Source organism: Lepidothrix coronata, unplaced genomic scaffold, assembly GCF_001604755.1.
Source record: "Lepidothrix coronata isolate B3197 unplaced genomic scaffold, Lepidothrix_coronata-1.0 Scaffold48, whole genome shotgun sequence".
In the NCBI taxonomy this organism is placed as follows: Eukaryota; Metazoa; Chordata; class Aves; order Passeriformes; family Pipridae; genus Lepidothrix; species Lepidothrix coronata.
Genome location: NW_016690228.1, coordinates 4846377 through 4857622, shown reverse-complemented (window position 1 = coordinate 4857622; position 11246 = coordinate 4846377). Strand labels below are relative to the sequence as shown.

General features: G+C 38.9%; 1 protein-coding gene across 1 annotated transcript; it reads left to right on the top strand.

Annotated features, from left to right (window-relative positions):
- Positions 1-141: 141 nt before the first annotated feature.
- NHLRC3 (NHL repeat containing 3) lies at positions 142-9196 on the top strand. Its single transcript, XM_017815096.1, has 7 exons — positions 142-252; positions 1317-1469; positions 2309-2456; positions 2949-3149; positions 4271-4362; positions 5907-6019; positions 6521-9196. The coding sequence occupies exons 1-7, from the start codon at positions 205-207 to the stop codon at positions 6747-6749; spliced, it is 984 nt and encodes a 327-aa protein (XP_017670585.1). The 5' UTR covers positions 142-204; the 3' UTR covers positions 6750-9196.
- Positions 9197-11246: the final 2050 nt, after the last annotated feature.

Sequence of the window (11246 nt, the reverse complement as noted above, 5' to 3'; positions counted from 1 at the left end):
GGCGCCGAAGCGCTGAGCGCTCTGGCGGGACCGCCGCCGCAGCCACTGTGAGCCGCGCCCTCGGCGCCGCCCTGGGCCCGGGGCCGGCACGGCGCGGGGAGCAGCGGCCGCGGGGCCGGGCCGGGCGGGGCGGCGCCCACGTGGCCGCCATGGCAACCGGCCCGGCCCCCGGGAGGCGGGAGGGGCTGCGGCTCCGGCGCTGCCATGGCCGGGAGGTTGCTGGCCCTGTTTGCTCTGCTCGGCGCCTCCCAGGTGCGCCGCGGCCACCCGGGGCTCCGTGCCGGGGCCTCCGACTACGGCGGGGAGCGGGGAGCGGGGAGGGGCTGCGGCGAGGGGGGCGGGGGACGGGGGGCCGGCCGGGGCCCCGGGACTCGAGGACTCTCCTCGTCCCTGTGACTCTCCCGCCCGGCTGGCGGCTGACGTGAGGTAGGGCGGGGGTGCCGAGCGATCCTTTTCAGGGGTTTCCAGGCAGTTTGCTGCGCTCGAGGGAAGAAAAAGTAATGTGTGGGTGAATGACTTCCCACTTATTGCTGCTGTCGGGTTTTCTCCCTGCTGGATTACTCATGGTTTTCCTCCATGGCAGCCCAGTCTGTCTGTCCGCAGTTCTGTCATCAATGCACCACTGTTCCTGGCAAGGCGAGGAGCGGGAATGCCAGGTGGCCGTGAGCCTTCAGGGTCACCCAGGGTACTTCTTAGCTCTGGACTGAGCTCTCCGTTTCAGCATTTATCTTGCAGCAGTGCTTAGCTTCCTCTCTTTTGTTGGAAAAATAGAACAAAAATGTGAAAGATTATTTTTTTCCGTTATCCTTTAAAATGCATAAATGGACCTGAGTCTGGCCGTTCCTGGTGTTTTATGCTTCCCAATTTCCAAGATGTAGTTTTTCTTTCTTGACCTGTATTTTCCCCTTAATTCTGATCTTTTCTTTTTGTTATTTTCATGTCTTCTTGAAGTGGCTGTTGAGTCTGTTGCATTTGGAACCTTCTCCAGTATTTTCCTCATTTTGGAGTGTGATTTACAGATACAAATATCTAATAGCAACTTTGATGTAAGAAATTTCAGCATGTGTGTTTTGCCTTCTAACTCCAGAGCTCCCCAGTCCAAAGGACTCATTAGCTAATATTCAGTTTGTTGAAGCTTTCCCATTTGCAATCCAAACCTCTAGCAGCAAGCCTGCTTCTGCTTATCTGTTTTGTTAATATAAATTGAATAAGTGAATTTATGGTGCTTTAGCACACAGTTACTTTCAACTGCTATTTTCTTTGATCCCACCATCATGGAATTTGATTATTACTGGATATTTATTTTGTACTTTCAGGTTTTAAAAGCATATGATTACTTCTCTCCTTGGAGGGAACAGCAGCAGATGTACAAGCTAGACATAGGCTGGCCTAAAACTCCAGAAGACTTCACTGGCCAAACATTTTGTGTTGCTGTTGACTCTCTTCATGGTTTGATCTATGTAGGACAAGTGAGTGGGAACACTGTATTTCTTTCTGGTGTATTTTTGCCTGTAAAGGTTTAGATTAGGATGTATATGTGTATGTTTAAATGTATATATTAATAATTTTTGTATCAAAATCAGAGAAAATATAAGTATAGATGTCTCTGCTATATCTATTTTTTAGAGCAGTTCTGGTACCATATTTGTTTGAGCTTTTTTTTTAAAAAAAGCATTAAATTTCTGTGGTATGAATGCACGATCCAACTTCACTGAGTTACAGCGGCTTCTTCCCTTAGCTGCAAGGGAAAATGTGATTCTGTGGCAACTGAATCTTCCACTCCTTCAGGCCTTGTCCCATAAAATCAAAACAACATAGATCTTTCAACCAGTTACAGTAACTGAGTTAAATTATTTCCTCTACCCAGTTCCATGCATCGGTATCTCTAGGCCATGGATAAATGGAGGGAATTAATTGTAAAGCACAGTATGAATACTTGAGTGCCATGCAGCTAATAAGCACAGTTACAATTTTTCATGCCTGTGTTATACAGGCCATATTTTTCTGCAGGAACATAAAATCACATTTCAAAATGAAGGCCAAGGTAGCTGCAGGTGCTTAGCTGCTCTGAAAGTTGGATTCTTATGTGATTTAAAGTGAAAGTCTAGGGTGAGTGGAAGGTTTTCATGCTAAACTTAGACCCTTCTCTCTCTTTCCTTTTCTAGATGGAAAAAGAGGTCTAGTAGACAGTCAACTCAGGAGATTCTTATGATTCATGAAACATTGCAAAAACTTCACAAAGAAGAATTTAAAAAAATATGATTACTTGCTTAATATGTTTTCTTTGGACCTTTTTTTGCCTTTTCAGAGGGGAGACAATGTGCCAAAAGTACTTGTGTTCTCAGAGGAAGGCTATTTTCTTTACTCCTGGAATGATACAGTTGAAATGCCTCATGGTATCTTTGTATGGAACACTGCAATAGATAGTTCAGTATGGATCACAGATGTTGGAACAGGTATGCATGGTGGTGATATGAGAAGTATTAGGTGGGGAAGAAAATGTTAATACTGAAGATTTTGCTTTAAACAACTCATTTATTTAAATCTCTCAAACAGTTCTGAGACAGATTTGTGCTTTTCTTGCTGTGAACAAACTTCCCGGGTGCTGCACAAAACACTCCAAAGTTTCATGATTTGTGCTGTGTGTCTGCTTACAGCTGCTGAGCTCAGTAAGCACTCCTCCCTGCTGCCACCCAGAAGTATTAGGAAAAAACCCACAACTTCTGGCTAGACCTGTTGTCTGTTCTAGGTTTAGCGACCTTAATACAATGAATGAATATTGTAGTATCCTATGGATTTACAGTCATAATCTCACTACAGAATTTTGACTGTTTGATGAATTAATATCACTTGTGAGTATCAGGAGATTTTTAATCTTTGCAATTGGTTTTAATACTTACATTTTGTTTTGTTAAGATATTTTGGCACTTTTTTTTTCTTTAATTCAGGGAAATACGGACACACTGTGAAACAGTATAGCCCTTTGGGTAAACTTATGCAGGTCTTGGGCACACCAGGAAATGCTGGTTCAAGTTTGATTCCCCTGCAATTTGATCAGCCAGCAGAGATCTTTGTGGAGGAAAATGGAGATATCTATGTTGTGGATGGAGATGGAGGAATGAATAACAGATTGATCAAACTATCCAATGGTATGGAAAAATGAACTGCCGCAGTAGTTGCCTATTGAAAATTGAATTTTAAATAACACAGCTTGGGAATACTTTTAAACAAGGAATAGGTAGAACTGTCATTTAACATTAGTTAGAAGACCTTGTTGAATCAGATCCTGTTTTATTGCTTGTCACTTCAGGAAAAATCTCCTAATCATTTATGAGAAGAGGCTGAGAGTGTGAGTTTGTCCAGTCTTTAAGAGAGAAAGCTAAGGGGGATTCTTATTGCCGTCTTCAAGTCAGTAATGGGATATAGAGAAGACAGAGCCACATGTTTCTTGTTGATGCACAGTGAAGAAATGAAGAACACTAAGCAAAAGATGCAAGAGGGGTGAATTCCAATTCAGTTTTTGGAAAAAAATATTCACAGTGAGGCTGGTTAGACAGTGAATATTTTGCCTAGAGATGGTGTGCATTCTCCATTCTTGGAGATGCTCGAAAGTTATGAGTTATGAGGAACCTGATCTAATTTCAGAATTGAATTTGTTACCAAGAGTAGTTCTGCTTTGAGGAGCAGCTTGGACCAGACGGTGTCTGGAGATCTTTTATACTTAAATTGTTCTGTGATTCTAATTAGCTTGCTCATATACCCCAGTTAGAGCAGTGAGTGCGGAGTCTGCACATGCCTATGGTTGGAATTAGTGGAGGAGCTACTTTTTCTCCTTTGTTCTGTCATAAAGCAGATAGTTTCCTAATAACTGGTTTGCAAAATGGTGAATTGTTAAAACCCAGAACTGCCAGGTAACAAATATAAAAAATCAATTTAGTAAAGAAATTAATAGCATAATCAGCCACCTTTTCTTTTTCCTTTTTTTTTTACTTCAGTGCTTAACAGAATCTTAGACAATGGCAGAAATGTACTAGTGGTTACATTTCTGTAACTATAGTCCTGAAACCACTAACAATAATCCAGTAATCACTGTAGTAGTTCCAGTATTTCTTGGTTTTATGTATCAGTACTGTGTTTGAAAAGTTTAGAAATTTTACCTTTTACAAATTACTCAAAATAATTTTGCAAGAGAATGACTTAAAGATGCTTTATTTGTTGTTTTCTCAATGTGATTTTTTTACTTTTATTTTTCATCGTGCTCACTGTTTAGATTACAAAGAGATATGGCTGACTGGAACAAACGGGACTGGCATCGGTCAGTTCAAGATTCCTCACAGTGTAACATTGGATGCTTTTGGACGGGTAAAGAGTAAAAGAAAATTATTTTTTCTTTCATATTTCAACAGACCCATTTACATGTATTTGAACAAAACAAACTGTATTTCTTCTTTATTTGAACTGTTGGGGTCTGTGTCATTTTATTGTGCTAGTCATGAGCTGAAGTTTCCCACGGCAGATTCTACCGGTATAGCTGACTCCAAGGTTAACACAAGGATTCTGATCAGTTACATTGTCAATGTCCATGCAACAACTGACTGTTTCCCCTGCAGTTTGTAACAGGTTGCCATTCTGAGAGTAACAGAGAACTCTGTTCTGTAATAAGTATCTACCCAAGCACTTACACATCAGGGGGCTTTAATTTTATATTTGGAAATTCCAAATGAGTTTAAAATGATAGTGAGGCTCTAGCTACATTGTGGACATTACTCGTTTTTTCCATGCAGCTCAAGGCATTCCAAGAGACCACTTCTGCCAGATATTAATTGTAGTCTGGCTTTGGTCTGCCATTCTTATAGACAAATTACGCAGCCTCTTGTTATTCTGTTTCAGTGAAAATAAGATAGCTTTGCTAAAACATGACTGGTTTGAGCTAATTCTGCTGATGCTATCTCAATCAGAATAAGAAATGTATATAAAAATCACTGCTCTGCCAAAACTGGCAGAGTGGGAGAGAAAACAGGAGGGACATGGTCACTTTATGCTGAAGGGTAACTGGGTTTATTCACTACAAGACAGCAACTGAGATGGGCTATGATTTTGTTGCCAACATAGTGTTGATGATCAGCCTATGTTAAAAAATAATTGTTAATTCCTAAGAAATGTAAGAGAATGCTGTAGTAGTGTTTCGTTTAAAAATAGTGATGAAAAATATCAGGTCATCTTGTTCATTGCTCCCTTTTCAGTGATACCCCAGAAAAGTCATGAAGTTTACTTACCAGACTGATGCACTGTCAACAGTTAAAACTTCAATGGTTGTTGTACAAAAGGTGCCTTCACTGGAACTGTCTAGTGGTATTTGCTGGCTTACAATGTTTGCGAACCCAGTTAGCATAGGGTGGGACAGAGACAAGCTCCGCAAAACTGATAAGACAAAACAAACTGAAGGTGCTCTAAGTGTTTAAATTGCTCAATATTTGTAGCAGTATTAGGCATATCAAGAGTGCTTGCAGATGCAGTCATCACAGAACTGGATCATGAAGTGAGACTGCCACTGAAAAAAAATTTTTGGTGGGTGACAGACCTTTAGACAGATCTTTAGAATTAAAAATATGGGAATATGTCCTCACAGTGGGGGGAAAAGATCCTATCAAACATATCTATATCATAGCTACAAAAATGAAGAGGAGGCACCAATTTCTCTGTTAAAGTAGTATAAAATAATTCATGTATGTTAACTATGGGCCAGTTTTGGTTTATATCTGGAAGTCATATCTACTGATTTACTTTTGAATGGGAAGGTACATTCTTCCAAGGTACATTTTTACTACAGGGAACTTGCTCTTATAAGAAACTAATGCATTTGCTTTGTTCTATTTGTGAACAGCCAAGATTTTATTTCTTAACAGGTATGGGTTGCAGACAGAGACAACAAAAGAATCCAAGTTTTTGATAAAGTCACAGGAGAATGGCTCGGGTCTTGGAGCAGCTGTTTTTCAGAAGATGGACCCTATTCTGTCAGGTATTGTTGATCAGTTCCTCTAGACACATGCAATTACATAAATAAGGTGTACTCATACTGGTGAATTAAAATGTTGATATTTAAACCCTGATGACAAGGAGTTAACCAGTTTAATAGGGTGCTGGGCCCTATTCATATGCAAAGATCTGCACAGTTGTATCTTGACAGGAAAATCCTGACTTTGTAACAAGCCCCGTGGATTTAAATGCAGGATTGGGAACTTCATTTTAAAGTTGTTGTGTATTATTAACTTTACTGGTGCAGCTTTTACAGGCAGAAAGATTGTCTTGAATGAGTTTTCTGTAGCATAATCTGTCTCAATGAGAAGCCATATGAAGAGCAAGACTTAGAAGTTAATTCTCAATGTTTTATTGCATTTCGTTTGTCATAGCCTTCAAAGATGTGACTATTAAGAAGTTTTTGTTAGTATAAAAGTGCGTGCTTGTGTCAAAATGACGTCATATGGCGTCCATAATTCAAAAATATGTTTGTCTTTCACAGATTTACTGCGGATTACAAGTACCTGATTGTAGCTCAGCTGAATATCAACCGGTTAGCAATCTTGGCAGCACCACCAGTTGGCGCTATTGGGGACTGTGTTATGGTCCATACAGTCCAGCTGGCAGATGAAACCAAACCTCACCTTGTGGATGTGGACATGAAGAGTGGAGCAATCTATGTTGCAGAGATTGGAGCCCAGCAAGTACAAAAATTTGTACCCTTAAGCTGATGGTTTCCCACAACTGCCATGGCACAAGCTGTGTGGCGTATAAGACCTATGACCACATTTCCTGGAGGGTTTTTTGGCTTATGTTTCCTTAGACAAGCACAGAACATTGTGCTCCCAGAACCCTACAGCTAAGAATCTGTCCTGTTCTGTTCTGCAGTTCTGGAGAAGTACTTTGGCTTGTTTTAGTAATCTTATGGTGGCTTTTGCTTTTGTTGCAATTGAAAAATGGAAAGCATTTTAATTTTATTATATAAAACTTTATAAACACAACTGTTGTTCTTAAATGCATGGAGTCATCTTGGGACTTCTCTACCTAGCCTGTATATGTTGTTAAATGGTCAGAACTGTCTGAAAGAAATTGTATAAATTATTTCCTGGGAGGAGAGGACCTCATTTCAATGTTTCTTCACTTTTTTTTTTTTAATCATTATGCTGATACTGTCCAACACCAAATACAAGGAAGTATAATGATGTTAAATTAGATGCTGCTGGATATTGGTGTCAGTATGGTGTCAGATGCCACTTGCATCTGGCCTAGGTGGATAATGACATTAAGTATTGAAATCTGTTTTCAGCTCTAGCTAAAATGGTGAAGTCTGTAATAAGCTTAAGTTAAACTGATATTAGGCACTTAGGCTAAAGTAAAAGTCTGTGCACAGCAGCCAAGTACTGATTCTTAATTAAATCAGTTCTTAACCTGATTTGATTTGTATCAGCATGAATTTTCTGTTCTGTAAGGTTTCACAGGGGAACATATTGACATTCAAGTTATTTTAAGTTCCTTAAGAAAAACAAATTGCAATTTGCTAGGAAGGTCTTAATCAGCAGTAGGGACTGGGAGACATATGATTTTCTTCCAATTTATTTGTAGCGCTGTCAGTTAACAGCAATGCAGCCATTTTAATTTGGGGATTTTTAACTGTTTTGTTTCCAGAATTCAGATTTCATCAACTCCATTAATGTCTAGAGTTAAGTTTCTTACCCTATATCCTACCAGATGTCTCCAAGCTCTGTCCTAAAAAAATGCTGTTTCTCTCCATTCCCAGACCAGAGTGTTTCTGTTTTCTTTACATGTTGCTAGAAGACTTTAAGTTCACTTTATAGCATAGAGGGAATTGGGTATGGAAAAATGGGATGGGGAAAATGGCATGGCAGAAATGCGACAGTGAATAACTGATTACCAGAGTAAAACTGTGGATCTACATTCCATATTTTCTAGCTCTTCAAAACATTTGGGAGGATTTTTGCTGTTTCCACACACTTATTCTACTCTGTGGACTATTTTAATGCTAATTACCAGCTAAGAGTGGCAATCTTTTTTCTACTTCTATGGAAAGAGAATATGGGAAACAGACTTATGCTGTTGAGAAATACCCATTTCAGTGAATGTTATCAAAAGCAAATGCTTCTTAATTTGGCAGGTTTCAATCTATGATCACAAATTTGTGAGTCAGCAGATGGAAAATCTGTCTAGAAAAGTCAGATTCATACTTTTTGTGGAAAGTAACTCAGCAGTGGAGCCTGATGGCCTGATTTTAGTACTATTTGAGACTAATGCACTAAATGTGAATGCTTTGTTGTTGGCTGCATCCACAAAACCAAAACCAGATCTCATCTGGGACTGCCCTCACACAAGCCTGAGAACCAGAACTTCAGGGTTATTTACTAGCACATATGGTCCATCGCTCACATGATCTTGAATGGGAGCTAGTTAGCAATATTTATTTCCTGAAAAAGTAGCAGTACTTCCTCTAGACCTAGGTGGATATGTCCACACAGTGTGTTGTGTGGATTTTCTAACTAGTTTTCCACTAGCTCAGGGATCTCTGCTCTATGTGTAATTTAGCTATTTCTTGCCTACACAAGGTGGATTTATTTTCTTAAATTTTACTGTAATATCACAATATTTGAGCATATCTCGGTGGTGTAAGGGGTCCAGGTATATCCATCCTTCCTCATCACATCCTCTCCTTATTTATTTTTCCTTTGTCATATCCATTTGAAACAGAACTCAGTGCTCTCTGGGAACCTACTTCTGTGTTCAGTCAAGCAATAATGCACTTTTGGATGCTGACAGATAATTCTACAAGCTTCTGTTTGCTCCATGGATCTGCTCTCAGCTCTTTTTTTACATGGGCTTTTGCAGCCTCTACAAATGGGGAACTTTCATCCAGTTTTGTCCGGCTTTACTGAAATAGGCTATGGTGCCAAAATGTGCCTTACCACTAGGCATATGGGTATCTGTAATAACAAGAGACAAGGGATGCTCATTATTAACTAGTATGAAATGCTTAGACTCTTTTTTGTCTCCGTCTGTGACCAGAAAATTATTTTGTGCACTAACTTGCTAATTCTGTGAAGGTTTTCTTATGTATCATCTTGAAACTGATTTCTGAAAAAATGCATAGTAGGATAATTTGATAAAATAAATTGAGAATTTCCCATTATTAAAGTTTTGGGTGCTTTATTTCTGTACTAATATCAATACACTCCATTGCAATGGATTACTTTTCTAAGTATGGGGCCCTCAGCACTTTAGTAAGGTATTTAATAATTTCTGATACCAACATTCAAATGTAATCTAAAATTCCATGTTGTCTTTGTATGTTACTATTTCTGTGGCCAATCTCTTTTGTATTCTAATTTATGTATCAAAACAGACACATAAATATCTCTCATATGTTTCCCTCTGAGTAATTAGTAAAATGGGATGATGAATTACATAAGAGCCAAGTTTAAAGAAATATTTAAACTGTATACCTTTATGATGCTAATAGGGAAATTAAAAAGAAACTCACAAAACACTTCTTATGACAAATTGGGTTTTATTTTCAGAAAAGATTTACTAAACAGTGTTGATTTTTTAGAAGGTCAAGAAAGGACTTCTCTATGAGTTAGAAATACTTGCACAAGAAGAAAAATAACATACTCCAGTGTTACCTAGCCAAGGAAGAAAACCTAAGCTGATTGCTATAACACCCCAGAAATCTAGTTTTAGGTAGTAAGTGCTAACTTTTAGGTGTAAGCAGTAAGCACTGGAGTATTGAATTAATGGAAATAGGAATAATCTATATTTTGATGTCTCCAATTTTGCAGAATTTTTTTTTAATTGACCCTTTTCTTTAAGGAAGTACCACAGCTGTTAACTGGATGATGTTCCCATTAGGTAAGACCAGATCACATAGTCTCCTCCCTTCATAGAATGATAGAATAGTTTGGGTTGGAAGAGACCTTCAGGACCATCTGGTTCCAACCCCTCTGCCGTGAGCAGGGAACCTTCCATTAAATCAGGGTGTTCAACATCCCATCCAACCTCACCTTGGACATTCCCAGAGATGGGTCATCCACAACATCTCTGGGCAACCTGTGCCAGTGCCTCATTAATCATGATTTTTCTGTGATGATAAACAGCCTTTTTTTATGTGTGTTTTTCTGTTCTCATAGTGGGCAATTTATTATCAATATTTGTCTGGCCGAAACAAAAGAAGCCTGAATCAGGTTTGTGCTATGCAAGATCAGATCAGTGAAGCTGAACCATCTCAATAAAAGTTGAAGGGGAGGGTACACAGGTATGTCTGTGGGTCTGCTTGTTGCTGTAAGTTCACTGCCTCTGTGAAAGTGGTTATGAATCTTTTTGAAGCATTAAGCAGTCAGTTGTCTTACTTGACACTTTCTTTAAAATTTGTGACCTGAGATGCCTTCTCAAGTGATCTGTCACCAAGAAGTGTTTGCAATCAGTGAAGTTGCTTGTACAAAACGTGAGAGGGCACCAAACCCCTACCGATGCTTGGCGTACTCAGTGTGAAGACATATTTTGCAAACACAAACAGCTGGTATTTCCTGAATGTTTGGAGTAAGTCAATAAAAATGACAAATTACTCCAGACCTCCTTTCTCTTTTCAAAATAGACTGCTTTAAACATAAGCTGATCGTAGAATCATAGTCGGTTTTGTCTTATTACTACTGGATTTATGTCAATCTTTTATTTCCATTGTTTTTCCTAGAAAAAAAATCAGTAATTCAGCATCCAGAGACAACTGGATATGGTGAATTGATTCTTGTAGTCCTTACATCATTGGTTTCAATAGAATTACTCCTGATATGTTGCTTTGGAAACATAATAATTTATAATAGTATAACTGTAGCAGCATAATTACACCAAGAGAGAGATGCCAGTGTATTTCCCTACAGAGGTGACCCTGAGTGAGATTAGAGCTAAGCTTACTTAATCTCACTCACCAGTTTTATTCTACCCCTCCTTTCTCAGCCTTTGTTTCAAAATCTTGCTCTGTTTTTTTATCACTATTTTATTCTACTTTGGGAGATTCATCTGCAAAATTTGCATTTGCCAGCAGTTGCCATAAAAAAAGTTAGAACACAGACTTTTCTTCAGGTAAATGATTCAAAATATTTGAGTCTTTCAGTGTTCATAAAACATCAGTCATATTGCTTATAAGAAATTTTAAAGTAAGATCATATTAATTTATGCATGCAAGA

Coding starts and splice junctions, on each gene's coding strand:
- NHLRC3 (XM_017815096.1), top strand. CDS start 205: ATGGCCGGGAGGTTGCTGGCCCTGTTTGCTCTGCTCGGCGCCTCCCAG. Junction 1,470..2,308: donor GTTTGATCTATGTAGGACAA/GTGAGTGGGAAC, acceptor TTGCCTTTTCAG/AGGGGAGACAATGTGCCAAA. Junction 4,363..5,906: donor CATTGGATGCTTTTGGACGG/GTAAAGAGTAAA, acceptor ATTTCTTAACAG/GTATGGGTTGCAGACAGAGA.